This window comes from Rhinopithecus bieti, unplaced genomic scaffold (genome assembly GCF_001698545.2).
Source record: "Rhinopithecus bieti isolate Rb0 unplaced genomic scaffold, ASM169854v2 scaffold_3062, whole genome shotgun sequence".
Taxonomy (NCBI): Eukaryota; Metazoa; Chordata; class Mammalia; order Primates; family Cercopithecidae; genus Rhinopithecus; species Rhinopithecus bieti.
Window position 1 is genome coordinate 820,912 of NW_016804432.1, and position 25,239 is coordinate 846,150.

At 35.7% G+C, this 25,239-nt stretch overlaps 1 protein-coding gene across 1 annotated transcript in view; it reads left to right on the plus strand.

Annotated features, from left to right (window-relative positions):
* CWC22 (CWC22 spliceosome associated protein) overlaps nt 1-25,239 on the plus strand; it is a 56,460-nt gene that overhangs the window by 3,264 nt on the left and 27,957 nt on the right. The window contains 7 exon segments of the mRNA XM_017868261.1: nt 3,875-4,014; nt 9,035-9,102; nt 11,081-11,191; nt 15,880-16,125; nt 19,417-19,545; nt 24,251-24,419; nt 24,806-24,859. Of these exon segments, the coding sequence (XP_017723750.1) occupies nt 3,988-4,014; nt 9,035-9,102; nt 11,081-11,191; nt 15,880-16,125; nt 19,417-19,545; nt 24,251-24,419; nt 24,806-24,859 (804 nt within the window). The 5' untranslated portion in view covers nt 3,875-3,987.

Here is a 25,239-nt window from a genome sequence, read left to right on the forward strand (position 1 = left end):
ACACCAGTTAGAATGGCAATCATTAAAAAGTCAGGAAACAACAGGTGCTGGAGAGGATGTGGAGAAATAGGAACAATTTTACACTGCTGGTGGGACTGTAAACTAGTTCAACCATTATGGAAAACAGTATGGCAATTCCTCAAGGATCTAGAACTAGAAATACCATATGACCCAGCCATCCCACTACTGGGGATATACCCAAAGGATTATAAATCATGCTGCTATAAAGACACATGCACACGTATGTTTATTGCGGCACTATTCACAATAGCAAAGACTTGGAATCAACCCAAATATCCATCAGTGACAGACTGGATTAAGAAAATGTGGCACATATACACCATGGAATATTATGCAGCCATAAAAAAGGATGAATTTGCATCCTTTGTAGTTGTTGTTTTTTGTTTAATCAGTAAATGTGTTCATTTTGTCTTCCTTTAAAGAGTGCTTTTTCGGGAATTCCAGGTTAACTGTTTTTTATCTTTTAACACTTTTAAAATTGTTTCACTATTTTCAAGTCTCGTTTCTTTTTCAAATGTTTTAATATAAAAATATATAGAGATGTAATTTACCATCTTTACTGTGTTTAAGTGTACAGTTCAGTGGTAATAAATACATTTATACTCCTTTTATTTCCTTCATCCTCCACGCCCCACTCCCCTTTCTGGCCTCTGATAACCACCAGTCTACTTTATCTTCATGAGATCCAGTAAGTTTTTAGCTTCATATAAGTGAGAATATGGTCTGTTTAGTTTCTGATGAGAAGTCAGCAGTAATTTGAATTGTTATTTCCTTGTATATAATATGTTGTTTTTTTCTTTTCTGCTCTCAAGATTTTTCTCTTTATCTTTGGCTTTAACTATTAACCATTCTGGTAAGTGTATTCAGTGAATTTTTTATTTCATGTATTTTTCAGTTTTAGAATTTGTTTGGTTCTATTTTATCATTTCTCTTGGCTGAAATTTCCCAGGCATATTTTTCTTTGCATCGTTCCATATGTTTTAAAAACCATGGTTTAAAAACCTGGTATACTAATTCCAGGATCTGGGTCATCTCAGCATTGATCTGTTTTGATTGTCTTTTCCCTTAAGATTGGGCCACATTTTTTAAATGTTATTTTAAATTGTCTCCTGAATATTGTTATTTTTATGTTATAGAGACTCTGGTTTCCTTACATTCCTCTAAGGAGTGGTAACTTTTTAGGGAGTTAACTTGGTTGGACTTAAATTGCAAACTCTAGTCTCTTTAGCAACAGTTCAAATCTTAGTTCAGTTCTTGGCAGGAATCTGTCTTGTACATGTGTTGATTCAGAGATAGAGATGTGGGAACAATTTATACCCAGCATATGGGGTTCCCCTCCACTGACTCTCTCCCCTCCTGGATTCCCCCCTCAGTTTCCAGCAGCTGTGGTTGTCTCAGACTCTGTCCACTTGTTCTTCAAATGAGAATGGCTGCAGCTTTTCATCAGTTTTAGCCACCTTTGCGTGGTACAGACTGCAGCTTGCCCTCAGACTGAAGCTATATTAAATGGGATAACTCACTCATGTTGCTCCTTTCTCAGGGCAGCTGTCCTCTAGACTGAGCCTGCTTTTGTTCATTCTCCAATGCCTTCAGGTGGATGTTGTATGTTTTGTCAGGAGTTTATGGTTGTTATCAGTGAAAGGATTGGCTTCAGTAGGAACTTCCTAGCCATTTCAGAAGTGGAAGTTCAGTTACCGTTTTAAAAAACTTGTTCAGAAGTGCCACATAAACTACCCAGTGTGGCCCTGGAAATCAATACACTCTCATTATTTAAGTTCTTAGAGGAAAATAGTGTAATTTTTCTATGTATGAAACTTTCTAGTCTCGAACCTCTCTTTCCCCTTTGAAGCATATTGTTTATTTGACTTTTCATAACGTAGGCTTATTAAGGTAGTAATTCTTGCATGGTATCAGAATAGACGGTTAAAGTTAGAGGGGCATGCCTCTCCTCTCTGCTACTGTCACAGAGTCTGATTTTATGAAATGTTTTACATAACTTATTCTGGATTTTCTCAATTATTTATCTAAGGTATAGCATCCAGTAGGAAAAGTTACTCTGAAACTAAGTTCAAACAATAATGTCATAGTTGTGGGCATGATAAGGTCCTAGATAGGCTAGTCTGTGGGCATTAGGATTTAGGACCCAGAGTAATCTTTTGTTGTTGTTGTTGTTGTTTTTTTTTTTTTTTGAGACGGAGTCTCGCTCTGTCACCCAGGCTGGAGTGCAGTGGCGCAATCTCGGCTCAGTGCAAGCTCCGCCTCCCGGGTTCACGCCATTCTCCTGCCTCAGCCTCCTGAGTAGCTGGGATGACAGACGCCCGCCACTAAGCCTGGCTAATTTTTTGTATTTTTTTTAGTAGAGATGGGGTTTCACCATGTTACCCAGGATGGTGTCGATCTCCTGACCTCGTGATCCACCCACCTTGGCCTCCCAAAGTGCTGATAAACTTTAAAAAGATACATAAAGAAAAGATTTGGGTACAACTTGCCAGCCAAAAACAAGGTTGAGCTTTCTAAACAACTGCAACTAATTGAAGAAATAGCCTATTAATAAGCATATTATGTAAAGTTACTCACATTTGTCTATTTAACTATAGGCCTCATACATAAGCAGTGATGTGCTTTAGATTGCAGTTATATTTTATAGATTGATATGTTTGCCTTTACTAACCGTGACACCATGCCAACCATGGTAATAGAAACATTTCTTGACTTAGTAATTTGTATACATCCCCATCTGCATTAAATCATAGCAGCTCTGTATCACTTTATAATATCAAGACTATTTGTATGTGTGTGCTGGTGAAAGGAATACTTAACAGGGTGTCCTTATTGTAGGTTTCTAGTTGTAAGTCTAACTGGTATTATAATTTAGTTATCATAATTATAATTGAAATGGCTTATCTGACTTTCAGTGTTCTCTTTTAAAAGAAGGAATTGGACCAGATAATCTGTTATACCCTTTCTGACACTGAAATTAATTTTTTTCCAGTTGTATTCAGTTATTTTGGTACTAAGCACATTGCTTTCTCTGCATTCTCTGTATCTTTTAATCCTTTTATTTTGTTTTCTATTTTATTTTTGGGATTTCGTTGCCTTATGCTATAAACCATTTAGATATGTACTTCCAATAAAATATTTGAATGCAAGTTTTTTGTGAACGTAAGTGTCAATTTAGCATCTTACACAAAATTACTAAAATTTACTTAGAATATTAAAAGACATCTGAAGATTTTAGATTTAATGCTGATGACTAGGTTTATTCTGAGCCAAATACTTAGTTCTCCTATGTGCATATATCTGAAGCTTTGTGCCATTAATGGATCACATTGAGACATAATTATTGTAGTTTAGCACCTTAAATTTCTATGTGGATTGTATTTATTTCTTAATGATCATTATTTCAAGGATATTGGGTGTTTCATTCTTTGTCTATATAGAAACATTGGATTTTTATACTCAGTTTATAAAAGAGTTTCTCTTCTGTCATTGTTTCCTCAGTTTTTTTAAAAATAATACCACACTGCTATGTTATGATGTAGGTATGTATCTCCCTCACTGTGAGAACATTTTTAATACAGTTATAGGACATCTCTTTTAAATTAACTTTTGTTCCCGTTGGTCCTTAGAATAAAACCTATTTGCTCTCTTGTTCATGGATTTTTTTTCTACTTTTATGTTAGGTATACGTTATTATGCGTAACTACTTAAGGATTTTTAAATTATTTAGTTATTATATTTGTTTTATGGATTTAGAAAAATAAGGTGGTCAAATGTCCATTGTGTAGAAAAAAGATCATCATTTTACACACTTTATTAGTGTTAACAAAGCTTTCTTTGGTATATTTTGTAGGTGATGTTTGCAGACAGAAAAAGCAAACTATCAAGGAATTCAGAGCATTGAGTACTTGTTCTTTGGACCAGTTTGAGGAGTCTTTGATTTATTGGACCAACTGGCAACAGAACATGAAAAGCAGTGTGGCACAGATAAAAGTAAGTGTTTGAAACTTAAAACAGAGGATGTAAACTTATAGTCAATTACCTATTATTTAAAAATAAATGCATTTATGTAATTAGGACATTAGAGCCAGACAGTAGAGTGGCACTTAGATTGATGCAAAAGCAATTGCAGTTTTTGCAGTTTTAAAACTACAATTACTTTTGCACCAACCTAATACATCCATCTAACTTAAACAATTTTAAATGCAGATACTTAGCTCTGTGTAAGTATTAGAGCGCATGAGGGCAGTTGAGAGAACATACAGGAGTGTGTGTACATGTGTGTGCGTGCATGTGTGTGTGTACACATGGATGCATGCATCAGGGCCTGCATATATGATGTGAGTGATCACATGTAAAAGAAAAATAAGTGACAAACAGTGCGGGGAAATTCCTGCGTATCTGTTTACAATGTGAGCCTCTTTTTGCGTATTTCTTATGAATAGATGGTCTCTTATTCTGTGCTGTACTTTAGACAGTGTGTGTTCATTTATTTAACAAATGCATATTGAGTTCTAGTGATTGTTCTAAGAACTTTGAACAAAATAGTGTTATATGTGTTATATGTTATATTGACTGTTATATGTTATAGTGATTGTTCTAAGAACTTTGAACAAAATAGTGAATAAAACAAACACTTGTTTTCGTGGAGTTTACATTATAGTTGTTGTAGGGAGGAGACAAAATAAATTATAAACTTGGTAAGTTATATAGTATGTTAGAATGTTAAGTAATAGAATTGTCCTATGGAGAAAAGAAGTAGAATAGGGTAGGGGGATTCAACATTGAGGGGCTGCAGTTTTTAATAGAGGAGTGAGTAGGGCCCATTGAAAAGATAGCCATTTGAGCAGAGACTTGAAAATGTGAGAGTTAACTATGCCGATATCTGGGGGAAAGAGTGTGCCTGGCAAAAGGAACAGCAAAGACAAAGAATCTAGAGTGGAGCAGGTATCAGAAGGGGAGAATTGTAGGAGATGAGGTCAGGGCAGTAATAGGGACCAGTAATTCCATCTGCTTTCAAAACTGTTCTGCCTGTGAGTGGCCTTGGCAGGAGAGCAAACTACTCAACTTCCTTCTCTTTCCAGCTGCATGGATTTAAAACCAGGACATCACTTTTTGGGCCGTGGAGTCAGTAAAGGGGGAACTGTATTTTTATTTGGTTATAAATGTAGGCACTCCTCCCTTCCTCTCCTCTTACAGCTGTGCACACCTAAAGTTCCTTCTTTAATGAGAAGCAATAGATTGCAAGCTCCTTGACAGTAGGCCCTGTAGTAGGTGCTTATTAAGCTGAACTGATAGACTTGTAGAGTACGGCAACCTCTGCTGCAATCTTTTCCAACCTCTGTCAAGTGTGAGAAGACACTCACCCACCTCCCTGCTAGGTAGACATCCAGCCTTTGCTTGCATATCTCTTTTGGCATGGGGCTCACAGTTTCCTAAGGTAGTTCCATCTGTCAGTAACCCTTGTATATTGTTCTGAAATCGGCCTTTTTGGGGCTTGTACTCATTGGTCCATTGTTACTTAAACAGTTAATTTATTGAGGACCTAGTAGGTGACAGATTCTGTGTTAGGGGCTGGGTACGTAAAGAAAGGAGACCTTGTGCAGAACTGGCTCTTGACAGAGCCATGTTAGACAAGAGCACTCAGATCTTTACACTAATGCCTTTTACTCAAAGGGAGAAATGTTTAGCCTTTCTCAGACTCCTCTTTTGGTTCCTCTTAGCCTCTGCTTCTCCACGCTTCCCTCTTGCGGCCCAGATGGGTCTCCTGTGGCATTTTCTCCCCCAGCCTATGAGTGGGTGACTTCATTTAGCATGCCCTTGACACTTAGTGGCTTGGTTCTCCCAGCCAGCTCTCTTTGGTCTGCTTCCATTTCTCTCCTTTGTGTTAGCCACAATGGGTCCACTAGCTGGGTTGATGCTCATTCTTTCTTTAGGTGAAGCTCAGCTCTTCCTTTGATATTAGGAGGACTCACCTGTTAGGTTCATAAGGCTTCAACTGAGAATCCCCTGTTTTTCCCTTGAACCTTACTATAGCTTCCTTAGCAAGCTCCCTACCTCTTCCAGCCCCTCCTCGCTCCTTCTCTTAAAGTCTAATGGATCCTGAAAGCCACTGGACTCAGTCTTCTTGTTCCCCTTGTCTCCTCATACTGCTCTCTCTCCGTTGTTGGAGACTATGAGTTACTGCATGATGTCATCATATTTGTTTTGCTTCATGAACAATTTATAAAAATTTTAAAGGTAATTCTGACTGTGTAGTATTTTCAACTACTGCACTGACTTACAATCTAAACTCTGTGATAAAAGAAATGGGAAATTCAAGTTCTTAATATTTAATTCATACCCAAAAGTGATTTTTAACTTGGTGAAATCCTATTCATCTACCAAAGCCAAATTCAAGTCCCGGTTTTCCCACTTTCATCCCTTAGCACTCTATGCTACAGTGATTGTTTCCTACTCAAGATCTCCTTTTAGCACTTAGTATGTGTGCCAGTCATTTGTTACTTGATCAAATTTATGAAATCCTTCTTCTTCACAACTTCAATATTTTTGGTCTCTTCCTCTTGCTCACAGCAGATGTTACGGAGATGTGTTAAAAATCATTAGCACAGAATTGGGGCCTTCTCCTTAATGTAATCAAAATAATTTTTTTGCCTTGTAAAAGAAAAGGAGGTAATGCAGTTTTATTGTTCTCTGTCTTCTCCCCTTCTCTCCCCGCCACCCCCCGCCTTCTTCTTCTTCTGCCTCTCTCTCTCTCTGTCTCTGTCTCTCTGTCTCACTCACTCTCATTCTGGGGAACATATAATCTAATGTGTTTAATTATGGAAATTTTTATAAGCCTCTCTGTCTCCTACAAGACCATAAGCTCCTTGGCCTTTCTTATCTATTGTAACCTTCAGAATGTCTACACAGGAAGGACTATGTTTTGTAATAAATGATCAGTATCAATATTGTATTTTATGTTACCATTGAATTTAATGAATCTCATGCTCTTTATTTGACCTAAGAGCTTTATGTGAAGTTTTATGGAAACCCATGTCATATATATTGAACAATTCTATTTCACGGTGTTGCTAAGTGAAGTAAGTTTTAAAACTTTCTTATATTAGACACAGAATTTTAAAATGGTTGAATTTAGTGCAGAGTCACAGCTAAACTATGGTTACTTTAAATCATCAATTTTGATTACATGCTTATTCACCTATATAGATTAGTTAGTGGATACTATTCAAAAAATTCAATAGTTAATGAGACTATTTTGCATTGTACTTGTGATTATGTTAGACTCAAACTGCTGTTAATTAGATAGTCATAAAATCAGAGGAAGTTGGATCTTATATTTCTACTCAGAATAATTTTCTATTTTAAAATATATCCTTTCTTCATTGAGGAGGCAAGCATGTAAGTTTGCAGAACAGTTACTCATTGTTTGATTTAGTTTATCTTAGATTTCAAGATTAAGGTATGTTAAATGCTATTTTTCTTTACAGTATGGTTAATTAAAATTATTTTAATTCTTAAATAAAGGCTTGTCAATATTTGAATGTTGACCAGTTATATAAAAATTTTTACCTATATACAGAGGTAAACATTTTGGTTCCTTAATGTATTTGGATTTTTTAAATTAGGATATAGTCTCAAACTGGACTGTCTGTCTCATGTCAATCTCATGTTACATGAAGTTACTTATTTGTATATTGATAGGAGATAGGAGATACAAATCTTTTTTCAAAAGATTTGGAATAGTACTTATACCCTAAAGTAATGTTGTTCGATTCCCTAGAACCTACCATAGTATAATACATATCAGACACTCGATTGATGTTTGTTGAAAACAAAAACGAATTTTTTTAAATTTTTTATTTTATTTTTATTTTTTGAAGAGACAGAGCCTCGCTGTCTCACTCTGTTGCTCAGGCTGGAGTGCAGTGGTGCGATCTCGGCTCACTACAAGCTCTGCCTCCTGGGTTCACGCCATTTTCCTGCCTCAACCTCCTGAGTAGCTGGGACTATAGGCGCCCGCCACCACGTCCGGCTAATTTTTTGTATTTTTTAGTAGAGGTGGTATTTCACCGTGTTAGCCAGGATGGTCTCGATCTCCTGACCTCATGATCCGCCCACCTCGGCCTCCCAAAGTGCTGGGATTACAGGCATGAGCCACTGCGCCCGGCCAAAAATGAACTTCTATAAACATGTTAGAGTCAGTTTCTTGCCGCTGTTTTACCTGGTACTGAAGTTGTGGTTTTCATAAGCCAACGGAGATAGGAGGTAAGTACAATATCGTGGCTGAGGCAAGAGGATCACTTGAGCCTGGGTGGTTGAGTCTGCAGTGAGCCGTATTGTGCCACTGCACTCCAGCCTGGGCAACAGAGCGAGACCCTGTCTCAAAAAATAATAATAATAATAATAATTACAACTTACTACATAGAAGTAAAATATAAACTAGGTGTCATCGAAAATTTGAGAATTATCTTTTTCTACCTTGAATTGTTTTGGCTAGAAAGAAGTATTTGGTCCTGCAAAGGCATAAGAATGATACAATTAATTTTAGGGACTCCGTGGAAAGGGTTGGGGAGGGTAGCAGTGGCAGTTAGGGATAAAAGGCTACACATTGGGGTACAGTGTACATTATTCATGTGATGGGTGCAGCACAGTCTCAGAAATCACCACTAAAGAACTTAACCACGTAATGAAACACCACCTGTTCCCCATAAAACTATTGAAATAAAAAATAAAATAAAAAGAAATAAAAAATAAAAGTAAATAGGAAAAAAAAAAGAAGTATTTGGTCCATAATGAAAACAGGTGCCTGCCACAGACAGGCCCATCCAGGATGGTCTGAAAATTTTGTTTTATAGATTGTTTAGGTTACATGAATTATTTTTAATGATTTAAAAAATGTTTTGATACAATTTCTAAAGTACTTCCAACTTTCTAAGCCATGTATTTCAGTCTATGTTTTTTAACATAAATAACTTTTGAAATGTTTTCTCCTTTTTTTCCTCTTTTAAAGCCTTCTTCTGGTCATGACAGAAGGGAAAACCTTAATTCATATCAGAGGAACTCCTCTCCAGAAGACAGGTAAATAGTTTAATGTGCTCTGAATGCAATGTAAATTTTTTTTATTTTGAGACGGAGTCTCACTGTGCTGCCCAGGCTGGAGTGCAGTGGTGCACAGTCTCTGCTCACTGCAAGCTCCGCCTCCCGGGTTCACGCCATTCTCCTGCCTCAGCCTCCCAAGTAGTTGGGACTACAGGTGCCCGCCTCCAGGCCCAGCTAATTTTTTGTACTTTTTTTTAGTAGAGACGGGTTTCACCATGTTAGCCAGGCTGGTCTCCATCTCCTGACCTTGTGATACGCCCGCCTTGGCCGCAATGTAAATTTTTATAGTAAGGTTTATGTAATAATTTAGCTCTTAGATTTCTGATTTTAGGGTGGATAACTTCTTTTTAATGGTTTTATAGCCAATATTACTTGAATGGGCTGTAGGAGAAATCATCCTTAAATGACTCTTCTAGGAGTTTCTAGTAAATAATTCCAGATATTATGTAATTTTTATGTGAAAGGGAGTAATTTTTAATGTTTCAAATACTAATGGAATGAAAGTGTAAAATGGAAATCTGAGTTGAAATTACACTATTTAGAAGTGCTGCTTTTGCTACTGTTAGTATTATCCCTTACATGTACATAGCTCTGTATTGTCTTTAAAATGTTTTTATATAGATTATATCGGGGTCCCCAACCCCCAGAGCCGTGGACCAGGCCACACAGCAGGAGGTGAGCAGCAGGCCAGCATTCACCTGTGGCATTCCATTCTCATAGGAGCACAAACCCTATTGTGAACTGCGCGTGTGAGGGGTCTGGGTTGTGTGTTCCTTATTAGAATCTAATGCCTGATGATCTGAGGTGGAGCAGTTTTATCCTGAAACCATCCCCTCACCCCCCACCATCTGTGGAAAAATTGTCTTCCACAGAACTGGTCCCTGGTGCCAAAAAGGTTTGGGACCGCTGGATTATATCATATTATAATTATGTTAAGATCAGCGATCCAAAAATGTTACCATTAATGTGCATTATGAATTCATATTAGCACTACAATTATCTCATTTATGATCATTGAAAGACCATTAAGCATATGGTCTATTAAAAATAATGACTGTAAAAGTAATTTTTTATGCCCATTAAAAATAATTTATGAAGGAAGAAGCACCCTTCAGACTTTCTTTCAGTTGTCTAAGCTTCCTTACTCCATATGTACTTTGTTATTCTACTCTGCTAAATATCTCTAAAGTGAGCATCAAGTTAATTGTCCTGATTCATGATTACTTACTACCTTTCACCAACTGCCTACTCCCTATATATTTAAAAAAATAATAATAATAACTCTTTACACACAGACACATACACAGTTATATGTGTGTATAACTTAATTGTAGATGTGTATATAAAATATGGATTATGTTACTGTATATCTATTATGTATATATTTAACTTCTCTTAAGGTTCTCTGATTTTATTGACTTTTAAGATTCAAATAATAGATCTGATGCTATCCATCCTCGTTTGCTAATAATTTTAATCCATTCTCATTGCTATCCAATAATGCATTTTAAAATTAACAGGTGATGAATATGGTCTTTTGGTGTGGAATTAAACTGATCCTTATGGAGGCCAACCAGTGACATTGGTCTCATACATTCAGTGTTTTGATAAACAAGCCAACTAAGCAAAAGCAGCCATTTTTGGATAGTCTTTTTCATGCTAACTATATATGATATCCAGATATGTCTCCTACTAAGAACAAAGTGAATCAGGATAATTCACTAAACAAATAAGTTTGGTTAAGTGAATCCTAGGAGTTGTTCTGCTGTGTACAAACTGAAAGCTTTTGTAATTCTGATGGAATGAATGGGTGTTAGCAAAAGGAGCTGTTAAGAACAGTTTGACAAGATGTTGTTCAGTCAGAGAGTTGCTTTGCCCTTACCAATATATGACTTTCCGAAATATTTATAACATAGTTGTTTTTAATTTGCAACTTGGTTTTCTTATTTTATGTTAGATATGCAGAACAAGAAAGATCTCCCCGGGATAGAGATTACTTTGATTACAGCAGATCAGACTATGAGCATTCAAGAAGAGGACATTCTTACGATAGTAGCATGGAGTCACGGTTAGTGTTCTGAATGTCTAACTTGTAGAAAATTATATTTGTTTAAACTTTCTTTATGCTATATTTATAATAAAACCAAAAATAATAGAGGCCAATATTAATTGGATGTTCTTAGGTGCCAGGCTTTCTAATAAGGGCTTCATGTGAATTAACTTGTTATTGCAGCAAATACGTGAAGTAGATACTATTATGTCTGCTTTACAGCTGAAGAAACTGAGGCCTAGAGAAGTTTAGTAATTTGTTCATGTTGTGAAACATAATAATGGCAAGCTCAAGTCTGTCTGAATCTAAAGCCCAAGCTCATTCATTATATTGCACTGCAAGAGGGGTTAGCTTATGTGATTTTTTGAGATTTTTTACTAAATGAAAGAAATTGATATTCTATGATATAGAGTGGTCTAAAGTTACTTTCCTGCATAATGGCAGAGGGACATTGAGACTAAAGTTTCTAATTTGTAGTTCTTTTCTACATGTAAAGGATTCTTTCTTGAGCTTTAGAGAACTTGGTTACCCACCTGTTCCTCTGGCTAACAAGACTTACAAGATTTACTTGGTTGAGAAATGGGCAAGGGAACTGAATGGAAGGCAGATAGCAAGAAACATTGGAATGAGAGTGTTTGGAAACTCTTAGGGGTAATATTTAAGAAGGGTCAGACATTAAGTGCCATTCACATTTCATTGAAAACTTGGCAGAGTATTATAACCCCTTGTTATTGATTTGTATTTATTTTCAATTCTTTTTCTCTCTTGTAGAAATTAGTAATAGTTTTTACAATGAGAATACATTGGTCCCCACTTATCCATGGGGAATGTGTTCCAGGATGCCAGTGGATGCCTGAAACTGCGGATAATACCTGAACCATACATATACTATGTTTTTTCCAATACATACATACTTATGATAAAGTTTAATTTATAAATTAGGCGTAGTGAAAGATTAACAACAGTAACTAATACTAAAATAGAACAGTTATAAGAATATACTCTAATAAAAATTATGTGAATGTGGTCTCCCTCTCTCAAAATATCTTATTGTACTGTAGTCACTTATTTTTAGACTGTTGGTTAACCACTGGTAGCCGAAGCCTTGGAAAGTGAAACCACAGGTAAGGGGTGACTACTGTGTCAGAAAGATGTCGACGTTTTAAACATTCCCTTTAAAACTTCACTAAAGGGCCTCTGTGTTTGCTCAGGAGAAAGTATAATGGAATTAAAAGTTACTTAGTACATGTGGGGAGAGACTCTCCAGGTAAAAGTAATGGTAGTCTCAAAGAAAGTAGTGGGACAGATACTTCAGATGCTCAATATAGGGAAGAGATGTCAACTAGAATTCTGCAGATGGACATACTCTCAAGTACTTAAAACAGAAGTCACTATATGGGTAGTATTCCCTTAACTTGCATGTATCTTTGCTTAGGAGAGGAGTAGTGATGCAGACAATTTCCAGGTCATTTGAAATTGACTTTGGAATGTCTATATTTTAGACTTTTTAATGAGGCAGTGTTGCATAGTAGAAAGAGAATAGTTTCCATGTATATGCAGATTAGAGTTCAAGTTTTAGTTACTAGTTATGGAAATTTGGTGAAATTTCTTAACAGATTTCTTCTGAGCCTCAGTTTCCTCATCTATAAGATGATGATAACATGCATCTTGTCTGGTTGTTTAGATTTAAAAATCATATCTGTCCTACTACCATGTCTGAACATAGTAGATACTAAGAAAATTATAACTTATTTAAAATATTAGTTTCTTGAGCATATCAGTTTGAGTAGTGATAAGCGGTGAACCGGTGGGACTTTATATAGAAAACAGTGGAAGAGTTCAGGTGAACTATTGTTGAACGTGGTCGATTCTGAATGTATTTCTAATTAATCTTGCAAAACTAACATTATTTTAGTATTTTATAAAGGAACTATGATTTGTCTCTCTAACAACCATTTTCATTATCCCTTCGAAGACAACTTTCTGCCTTTGTCGTTGTTTTCATAAAACCAGCTTCCTCCTGATTTTCCTGTATTCCCTTATTAGTCATCTAGTTTCCAAAACTTGACTCTCATATTTTATTGTTCACTAAGATCTATATCTGTTTTGATGTTTCTCAGATATTATCCACCCCTTTACCACCAGTATTATATCCCCCACAGGAATTTTGACCAAATTCCTCTGCAGTTTGAAGTTTGGAGCTAAGCACATTCTTTGATATCTACAGCCAAAAATTTCCTTCTCATCACTTTCTAGTATATACCTAATCCTATAATGTCAGATTATATTAACCTTCAAAATCCAGGCTTGTCTACTGTCACCTTAATGAAAACAACTACTATAACCATAATTCATAAGCTAAGCTTTTTGCATATTTTCCCAAAAATACTGTTAAAACTCTTAGAAACTAGATACTATTTTTTCCAATTTACAAATAAGGAAATGGCTTTGAGTTTATTAAGTAGCTTACCTGAGGTTGTGTTTAAACATCTGGTAGATGTTGAAACTGGAATTTGAACTCAGTTCTAGCTCCAAAGCCCATGTCTTTTTCACAATCCCTGACTGTACTACTTCAGTATAACTCTATGTTAGGTCTAGTATACGAAAATGAAGTCTCATGTTATCCACACAGTCACACTGTGAAGTCAACAGGCTAGGTATTATGCAGAACATAAAGGCTAACAGTCCAAAAATGTTTCTGTTTAGACTCTTAGAATATTTTGTTACTTCTGTACTTTACAAACACAATAATGGTAAGGATCTGATTTTATCAGCCAGCTATCTCTCTTACCTGGTATTTCTCAGAAGAATCATAACCAATGTCAGGAAATCCCTGCTGTAGCTACTCTCTTGGAACATGTATATTCACAAGAAGAAGCAACTCAGTTGCAAATTAGTGCAGAGAATTTAGAGCATCTGCCTTTGTGACTAATTGAGGTTTATATTTGAAATCACTCTTTCCCCTGTCTGTTTACTCTTGGTATATACAGATTGTGTGTCCTCCCTAAGAGTCATTTAAGTCTCTTATACCTCAGTTTCAAAACTGTTCACTTGACCCAGCAATCTCATTACTGGGTATATACCCAAAAGAATATAAATAATTATATTATAAAGACACATGCATGTGTATATTCATCACAGCACTATTCACAATAGCAAAGCCATAGAATCTACCTAAATGCCCATCAGTGATAGACTGGATAAAGGAATTATGGTACTTATACAGGAATACTATGCAGCCATAAAAAAGAATGAGATTATGTTCTTTGCAGAGACATGGATGGAGCTAGAGGCCATTATCCTTAACTAACACAGGAACTGAAAACCAAATACCACACGTTCTCATTTATAAGTGGGAGCTAAATTATGAGAACACATTAACACATGGAGAACAACACACACTGGGGCCTTATGGAAGGTGAAGGGAGGGTGGAGGGTGGGAAGAAGAAGAGGATCACAAAAAACAACTAATGAGTACTAGGCTTAATACTTGGGTGATAAAATAATCTATACAATCAACCCCCATGACACAAGACACAAGTTTACCTATGTAATAAATCTGCACTTATACCCCTGAACTTAAAATAAAAGTAAACAAACAGAAAAAACCTGTTGCTCCACAGCTACCTGGGAAGATGACTGCTTTTCAATCTCCGTGTAGGTTCTATTACTATATATTTAAAAAGACCATCTCAAACACACCCCTTAGATTTAGCTAAAATCTATCCCATAGTTTCCTGGTAATGCAGTGATAATATGAAATTTACTTCTATTTACTGTGTCATATAACTCATGGTTACCCAAAATATGAATAGAATGGTCTGAGTTTCCAAGGCAATATATGTAAAACGCAGCTCAGTGGATAAACTTTGTTGTGGGGAAAGATGGCAAAAAGCAAAGATTCATTCTTTCCTGTTAGTTCTTGATGGTTTCAGAGAACTGTACCTTGATTGTTTTAAAAGCCTTAGCTTAAGAAAGGATAATCAGGTACTTTGGTAGGGAAGATTTATTGTGGCTAGAAAAAAATTCCCCCCCACATTGTCTCAAATAAGCAGAAGCTTCCGATATTCTGAGATTTCTAATAAAAATATTAGTTCTATCAATAAACAATTTCAAATACTATATTCTATAGCAGTCTTACAACTAAAGTAACCACTATTGAAGATTAACTCTGGTTTCTTCTCCTTTATACAATTTGTCATAAACAGCACAGGCTAATTTGTCTTCTTAAAACACTCCTTTCATAAAAGCCACTCTCCTACTCAGAAACTTTTAATGATTCCCCATCACCTCCAGTAGAAATCCTTCAAGTCTTTTGCATATGTTTTAAGATTTCAGTCTAACTCTTAACTCATCTTTCCAACTACCATCACACATAATTCTTTGTTTCCTGATTGTGCTACTCATTCTGACCTTAGCACCCCTGCTCAGTCTTTCAATAGTTATTCCCTCTTCTACTCGTTGCAGAATGCCATCCTTCCTCTCCCCTTCCTCCTCCCAACTTGCCCCCAGTCTGAATCCTGTCAAGCCTTCAGGACCTAGTTTGTTGAATTTTCTCTGTGAAGCACTTTCTCACCATTCTAAACCACTTTTCCTAGCCCGAATTTGTGGGACCCACTTATGGTCTCACTCATTTGTGTGCAGTTAATTGTTAAGAGTGTATTTTATATTGTCTTTTCTGCTCTTAAAAAAAATTTGTATTACAGAAGCAGGGACCGAGAAAAACGCAGAGAAAGAGAAAGAGATATGGATCGAAAAAGGTCCCGGAAATCCCCATCTCCTGGGAGGAGAAACCCAGAAACATCAGTAACTCAGAGTTCCTCTGCTGAGGATGAACCTGCTACAAAAAAAAAGAAAGATGAGCTGGATCCTCTTCTTACTCGCACTGGTGGAGCATATATTCCCCCTGCAAAGCTCAGGATGATGCAGGAACAGATTACAGATAAAAACAGGCATGTTGATATCAATCAGTATATAAAGCCATTATATGGTCATTGAAAAATAAGTCAACTATGGTTTAATGAACCCTGGCTCTTGAGAATTTACATTAGTCTTCAGTGATAGAGACCTCAAATTAGAGACCTCTTTACTTCATAGCTCCATTGGAGAGCTACACACTACTTGCCCTTATATTAGCTCATTACTTTTTTTTTTTTTTGCATGAATGAATTAAAAGTTTGAGGAAAAGATTGCTTACCCTTTTATAGTATTTTCAAACTATTGTTCCTTTCATTGTTTCATGGATGCATTCCTATTGATAATGTTTATTTTTGTAGAAAAGATTAATATTGACATTTTAGTTCTAAAATTGACTTTTCCTGCTGTAAACCAGGAGTCAGCAAACTTTTTCTGTAAAAGCCCAGCTAAAGCAGGTGGACAGCTGCATTTGGCTCATGGGTGTAGTTTGCCGACCTCTGTACTCATCTATAAAACTGAAGCTGGCAGTTATCTCTTTTTGTACATTTTCTTTAGCCCACAATATCTTAGAGTATACATTTTTGCTACTCTAAGGCAGACAGACAAAATTTATATATGAACGGTCACACTTAAAACATTCCTCCTTCCCTTTTCAGAGTAATTGACATGGTGAGGAACTATTTAGGAAAGTACAGCTAAGTTTTTAAGATATTTTCTCTAATAGGATGAGTTGATAACTAGGGAAAGTATGGTCCCAGATTGAGATGATGATTCAGTTACCAGATAACTAGTTAAAAGATTGGGAAAGAAGGTATTAATAGTTATAATTTAAGAAAAACAGATGCAAGGTGAGCCAGACAGGAGTATTTCCACATCCTTTCATGGGTGTTTTAATGGCAATTTGAAAAGTGCTTGAGAACCTTATTTAAGTTAAATCTAAATTTGTTTCAAGGGTTAGCTTGAAGTAGAAATGTCATGATCCGCCCACCTCGGCCTCCCAAAGTTCGAGACCAGCCTGGCCAATATAGTGAAGCCCCCTCTCTACTAAAAATACAAAGATTAGCCAGGCGTGGTGGCGGGCACCTGTAGTCCCAGCTACTTGGGAGGCTGAGGCAGGAGAATGGTGTGAACCTGGGAGGCGGAGCTTGCAGTGAGCCGAGATTGTCCCACTGCACTCCAGCCTGGGCGACAGAGAGAGACTGTCTCAAAAAAAAAAAAAAAAAAAGAAAAGAAAAGAAAAGAAATGTCTTTATCTAAAAGAAGCTATGAAGATTTGAAATAAAACCAAATTTAAGAGTCAGAAAGGGGTATTTGATGACATTAAATTCAAAACTAATAAGTTTTTCATTATGTGTCATGTTTTAGCACTTGCCAGTGATATTTGAAGTATTAGGTTGAAAAGGAATTTGGAGTTGGCTTCTGTGGTTAATAGGACTTTCATTATCATGTAAGCATTTTGCTCATGCACAAGGCAGTAGTGGCGGCATTACTGAAAAGTATTCACTTTCTCCAGTCCAGTCCAAAGCAATCCTGATTGTAAAAGACTGGAAACTATATCAGTCCAAGTCTTGCTTCCTTTTAAATAAAGCAGACAGGAGAGTCAGCAATACATGCAATTTAAAGCAGATTCCTTTAAGATAATTGTATATATAGTTGAAGTCTGTTAGTAGGCTGTAAAGGGTTCAAGAAGAAGTAGACATCTGGAAAAGAAGGCCATAGTCTTTGCTTTCAGTAGATACATGAATTGTGGGCTTCCTAATTAGGATGTATAATTGTAGTTGATGTAGCTGTTTGATTAGTTTAGTAAGATAGGTTGTGATTGTGTATGAGCAACATCTTATTAATCAGGCCACTTGTTAAGCCATACATCTTGTTTCTAGAGATAGTGGGATACCAAAAGGTTGGAGTTATGAAACAGTGGAATAGTCCACCTTGGGTACAGGCAGTAAGGGCGTACGTAATTTATAGAGAATTTAGAAATGAAATAAAATTAACTGCAAAGTGAGTCTGTTTTTCATCCTCACCATGCTGGCAATACTAAGCAATGTCAGTGATACAATACTTGTTCCCACCAGGAACTGCTCTCACCAACCTTCTTGTTGTACCACTCCAGAACAGGGATTCTTAATCTACGAGCCCCTCAAGAGGTCCATGGATAGAATTCAAACAATCAGTCCATTGATGTGTTTGGGAAAAAAATTGAATCCTTATTTTTACTATTCTCTAAAGTTTAGCTTTTTTTTTTTTTTTCTTTTAGAATGTAGGCAATAGATCAGAGTATTGACAGTCTGTTACAGATATTTCATGATATGGATTATGGCCATGCTACTTAGAAATTTAAGTAGTTATTAAGCATACTGCTAGTTCTTGTTTAATGTGTTATGAAGCACATAGAATATTATATCAAACTTTTGTTCTTTGCATGTTTCAAAAACTGAATTTCGGTATGATTAGTATCCTTTGTAATCCTATTCGTTGTATATATCATTCCAAAAAGTCTACTGGTTTCACCAGGCTTCCAGAGAGAGACGTGTATAGAAGAAAAAAGGATAAGACATCTGCAGCTGAAATCAGATTCCACAGAAAAGCAGTTACAAAATCCATAGAATTGTAGAGCATTGAAAGATCTTAGACATTGTCCAGTTCAACCTAAAGAAACTCAATGAGGCCAAGTAATTTCCGAAATCTAGGGTAAAAAGCAGTACAGCTATCTAACATTCAACTGGTATAGCTGTTGGACTACTACATCAGCATAGAGGTTGTCTTTAAAATACTCTGAACAATATTTCAGCTCCATGATTTCACATGACTCCCTTTTTCTGTAGTTACCATTTATTTGTGGTTTAAAACATTTAATTTTGTTATCTCTGTCATCTTTTTATGAGATGGGACATACAGATTTTTTTTTTGTGGCTTATATTTGGGTATTTCATGTTACCATTTACATTTTTTTAATTGCATTTATTTTAAAGGTCTTCATTAAAGATGAGTTTAAATCAAGCATTATATGTAAAATAAGCGTGTATTGAATTTGACTAATTAAATGTACTAGGCCTAAGAACAGAACATTATCCTTATATGTCCTTACATAATCTTATTGTATTATTAAAGGAAAATGGTGTGTACTTAAGCATGTGTACAGAAAATCAAATATGGTTTAGGATATAATCTGTTTATCCTGATAGGCATCATATATTTTACTGTACTTGGGGGTCATTTCATGAAAATAATGTTAAAATTAAGGAACACTATGTAGTTTTATGTTCTTATAACTTACTGTAATTATTGAAAGAGTTTTAATCTTTATTAAAATCACTTCTTTTTAGCTTAGCATACCAGAGGATGAGTTGGGAGGCCCTAAAGAAGTCAATTAATGGTCTTATCAACAAAGTCAACATTTCCAACATAAGTATTATTATTCAAGAGCTTCTTCAAGAAAATATTGTTAGAGGAAGGTAAGTTTTTTTTTATTTGTAGTATTTTATTTGTGGTATTTCTAAGTAATTTTTTTGAAGGTATATAATATCTACATGAACAATAATCATTGATTTATTGTGCTACTTCATTTCAAAGGTCATTGAGAATATTTATTTAAAATGCAGTACTTATAAAAATATAGACTGCTAAGAAATAACTTGTGCCTTGCTGTTAGAGGTTGTATGGAATTTTGCTTTTTGAGAAGCTTCGATTTCACATAATGGTTTTTGCAGACATTCACTTAATGCCTCCAGTAATTTAAACTCATGAAGAATAATGAATATCACAGTATACTACCTCTAACTAATTTAATTTTTTATTTCTTTCTAAAATTGATGAGTAAAAGTTGTATATATTTGTGGTATGCATCATGATGTTTTGATATATGTGTACTTTGTAGAATGGCTGTATCAAGCTATTTAACATGCATTCACATACTTGTCATTTTTTTGTGGTGAGAACACTTAAAATGTACTCTATTTTCAGCTCTCAAGTATATAATATATGGTTATTAACTATGGTCAAAATATTGTAGAATGGATCTCTGGAACTTATTCCTCCTGTCTAACTGAAATTTTGTGTCCATTGACGAACATCTAAATTCCCCCAACCCCCAGTCTCTGGTAACCATCATTTTATACTGTGATTCTATGAGTTCAATTTTTTTTAGATTCCGCGTGTTAGTGAGATCATGCATTATTTGTCTTTCTGTGCCTGGCTTATTCACTTAGCATAATGTTCTCCAAGTTCATCTCATCTGTGTTTTTGCAAATGACAGGATTTCCTTTATGGTTGAATAGTATTCCCTTATACATATATACATTTTCTTTATCCATTTATTCACAACAGAGACTTTTGTTGTTTCCATATTTTGACCATTATGAATGATGCTGCAATAAATGTGGAAGTTCAGATACCTCTTCAACATACTGATTTCATTTTCTTTGTGTATATATCCAGTAGTGGGATTGCTGGATCAAATGGTAGTTATAATAGAAAAAAATGTTTTTAGTGTTGATTTGTTTTAGAGATGTGGGTCTTGCTTCATTGTCAGGCCAGAGTACCATGCATGGTCATAGTTCACTGACCCCTTGAATTGCTGGGCTCAAGGAATTCTCCCACCTCAGCATCCTGAGTAGCTGGGACTGCAAGCACTCATCACCACGCTGGGCTAATTTTTTAATATTTTGTAGAGAATGAGGTCTTGCCACCTTGCCCAGGCTGGTCTTGTACTCTTGAGCTCAAGCAGTCCTCCCCACTTGGCTTCCCAAAGTGTTGGTATGATGGGCGTGAGTTAGTGCACCTAGCTGGTGGTAGTTCTGTTTTTAATATTTTAAGGAACCTCTAGACTATTTCCATAATGGCTATACTAATTTATATTTCTTTTTTTTTTTTTTTTTTTTTTTTTTTTTTTGAGACGGAGTCTCTCTCTGTCGCCTAGGCTGGAGTGCAGTGGCCAGATCTCAGCTCACTGCAAGCTCCGCCTCCCAGGTTCACGCCATTCTCCTGCCTCAGCCTCCCGAGTAGCTGGGACTACAGGTGCCCACCACTGCGCCCGGCTAGTTTTTTGTATTTTTTAGTAGAGACGGGGTTTCACTGTGTTAGCCAGGATGGTCTTGATCTCCTGACCTCGTGATCCACCCATCTCGGCCTCCCAAAGTACTAATTTATATTTCTACCAACAGTATACAAGGGTTCTCTTTTCTCCATGTCCTTGGCAACACTTGTTATTTTTCATCTTTTTTGTTACAGCCATTGTAACAGTTGTGAGATCTCATTGTGATTTTAATTTGCATTTCTTTGATAATTGGTGATGTCGAACATTATATATATATATAATGCTATTTGTACATCTTTTGAAAAATGTTTGTTCTTGTTGTTTGCTCATGTTTTAAATTGGGTTATTTGTTTTCTTACTATTGAGTTGAATGCCTGATGTATTTTGGATATTAACCTCTTATCAGGTGTATGGTTTGCAAATGTTTTCTCCCATTCCGTAGGCTGTCTCTTCACTCTGTTGATATTTTCCTGTGCTGTGCAGAAGCATTCTAGTTTTTATGTAATCCCATTTGTCTCTTTTTGCTTTTGTTGCCTGTGGTTTCGGGGTCATATCCAAAAAATCATTAACCATACCACTGTCTTGTAGCTTTTCCTCTGTGTTTTTCTTTTAGAAACTTATAGTAGTTTCACAGTTTCAGGTCTTATGTTGAAGTCTTTAATCTATTTTGCGTTGATGTTTGTATATGTTGCGGGATTAAGGTCTGTTTTCATTCTTCTGCATCTGGATGTTCAGTTTTCTTGGCACCATTTATTGAAGATACTGTCTTTTCCCTATTGTGTATTCTTAGCATCTTTGTTGAAAATCAGTTGACTGCAAATGTCTGGATTTATCTCTGGTTTCTTTGTTCTCTATAGCTCTATGTGTCTGTTTTTATACTAGTGTCATGCTGTTTTGATTACTATAACTTTGTAGCAGATTCTAGGTCAGGGAGTGTGAGGTCTCCAGCTTTGTTCTTTTTGTTCAAGATTGCTGTGGCTATTTGGAGTTTTTTGTGGTTCCATGTGAGTTTTAGGATTGTTTTTTCTATTTCTGCGAAAAATGTAACTGGAATTTTGATAGGGATTGAGTCGAGTCTGTAGGTTGCTTGGGTACTATGGACATTTTAATATATTATTTCAGTCCATGGACATGGGATGTCATGCATGTTCTTCCGTTTTTTCATCAACAATTTGTAGCTTTTAGTGTACAGACCTTTCATCTCCATGGTTAGATTTATTCCTAAGGTTTTTTTTGTTTTTTTTTTATAGTTATTGTAAATGGGATGTTTTCTTGATTTCTTTTTCAGAAAGATAGTTCATTGTAAGCATATGGAAGCACTACTGATTTTTGTATGTTGATTTTATGTTTGCAGCTTTACTAAATTAGTTTATTAGTTCTAACAATTTTTTGGTTAAGTCTTTAGGGTTTTCTATATTAAGATCCTGTTTACAGCAAACAGACTTCTCTATTTTTGATTTGGATGCCTTTTATTTCTTTCTCTTGCCTCATGGCTCTGGCTAGGACTTCTAGTACTATGCTGAATAGAATTGGAAAGAGTAGGCACCCTTTTCTTATTCCTGATCTTAGAGGAAAAGCTTTCAGCTTGTCACTGTTGAGTATATTAGCTGTGGGTTCATCGTATATGGCCTTTATTCCAATTTAATTTCTAGTGAGAGTGAAGTGGGAATGTGAGAGAAATGGGAAAGATAAGAATAAATTTGAGAAAAGCGGAAAGGAATCACCATATTCTATAATATGTGGTTTTAAGCAATTGATGATATTTAAAAGGGTCAGAAAATAGAAGTACTCCATGTTCTACTTATTATTTTAAAATCTGAGGGCTGTTTTCTCGTGTCATTTTACATGAGTATGATTCATCTTTTAAAAAATATGGAATGTAGCGGCCACGCATGGTCGCTCAATGCCTGTAATACTAGCACTTTGGGAGCCTGAGGCAAGAGGATCACTTGAGTCCAGGAGTTTGAGACCAGCCTGGGCAACATTGTGAAAACCCATCTCTATGAAAAATACAAAAATTAGCTGGGCGTGGTGGCACGCAGTACTCCCAGCTACTCTGGAGGCTGAGGTGGGAGGACTGCTTGAGCCCAGAAGGCAGAGTTTCCAGTGAGCCAAGATCAAGCCACTGTACTCCTGCCTGAGTGACAGAGTGAGACCCCCATCTCTCCCCAACCTCACCAAAAAAGATGGTGGTATAAAGTAGGTGCAGTGAGTTGTAGAGGTACAGAAAGTTGATCAAGAGACAGCCATTATCCATAAAAGTGGGCAGAGATCTCTCCATTTTACTTAGAAAAAAAGTAGACTCAGAAGAGTTATGGATTGCTAAAGATATTATAATTTATAGGCTGCATCCTTTTTCTCATTTTCTACCCTAGTGATTCTGTTGTTGTATCTAAAACTACCATTAAGACTTTTTTCCCCTAACTTTTGGCAATCCAATAATTACTTGTCATTACATTGCTAAAAATAACTTCAGTTTGCCCAATTTGCCTTTCCCCTTCCTCATCAAATGCATATAGAAACATGACCATTTTCAAAATGAGTTACAAGTAGGTACCTTTTAATTTCCTGTTACTGTTTTAACATTAATCTTGCATTGCTTTTAATTCATGTCTTTATTTCTCATAGGAATATTCCAAATCTTCATTTTATTCAACTAAAATTAGACTTAAAGATTTAAACCCAAATTTGTCTTTAATCACAAAATTAATTTTATAAAAATGTGGATTTGTAGTAGAAACTTGATGTTGTCTAACTTTTGTACTTTTGAAGCAGGTCTGCTTTTGTTTACTTTTTTGAAAATGTTAAAGAATTTATTTATATGAACCTTAAAACCTCAAATTCATGATTTGATATAACAGACTGGGAAAAGAGGAATTATATGTAGAGAGAAAATTTTGGCAATAAATTGCAGTAAAATCTTCATTCTATTTTACAAAATCACAAATTCACATTTCATTTTCTGAAAACAATTTTTATTTGTTAGTAAGATGAACTCTTTCCATTTAGTTCTGATTTAGATTTTATGATTATTTATAGAGAAATATTACTGAATTTTAATAGTTTTTGTTTCATTTAATTCATTTGGTTATTGCTGACTCCTTTTTTTATTCTTTTTTAAACAGAGGACTGCTGTCCAGGTCTGTTTTGCAAGCACAGAGTGCTTCTCCAATCTTCACCCATGTTTATGCAGCATTAGTGGCAATTATCAACTCAAAATTTCCACAAATTGGAGAATTAATCCTCAAGAGGTTAATTCTTAATTTTCGAAAAGGCTATCGAAGAAATGATAAGGTATATATGAATGGCTTGTATGTAGAATGATACATAGGAACAGACTAATGAACCAGTATCAACAAAAGTAAGCAAGGTTGATTTTGACACAGGTACATAACATAATGCTTTTTAAAAACTGTCTTTCATGAGAACTTCTTTATTCTCTTAAATATCCCTGGCCACTATTGATGAGCCACAAAAATGATGGCTCTAACTGTAGAATTTTAACTGTTTAACCAGAAGTGATATTCTTTCATGTGTTTTATCTTATAACTTTCTGGTAATATAAAAATTATACTTGTGTGGTACATGTTTTAAATAGATTGTTAGTAGGCCATAGATTAATGTAAATAAATGAAAATTGGGTTTAGTTTATGGATTAACTCTCCACCTTCATTTTTCAGCAACTTTGCCTGACTGCTTCAAAATTTGTGGCGCATCTTATTAACCAAAATGTGGTAAGTATTTATCTTCAATACTTGTTCGCATTCAGTGGCATTAGACCACAGAGTTGATGCCACTTCACTGATACCTCTCTATTTTTGCTTTGCTTTATAGTCCTTGGGATAAATATGTTGAATGATATTTTCATTTGAAAACTATAATAAATGTATTTAATATTCTTTTTTTTTCTTTTTCTTTTTTTGAGACAGAGTCTCGCTCTGTCACCCAGGCTGGAGTGCAGTGGCACGATCTTGGCTCACTGCAAGTTCCGCCTCCTGGGTTCACGCCATTCTCCTGCCTCAGCCTCCTGAGTAGCTAGGACCACAGTTGCCCGCCACCATGCCCGGCTAGTTTTTTTTTTTTTTTTTCTTTTGTATTTTTAGTAGAGATGGGG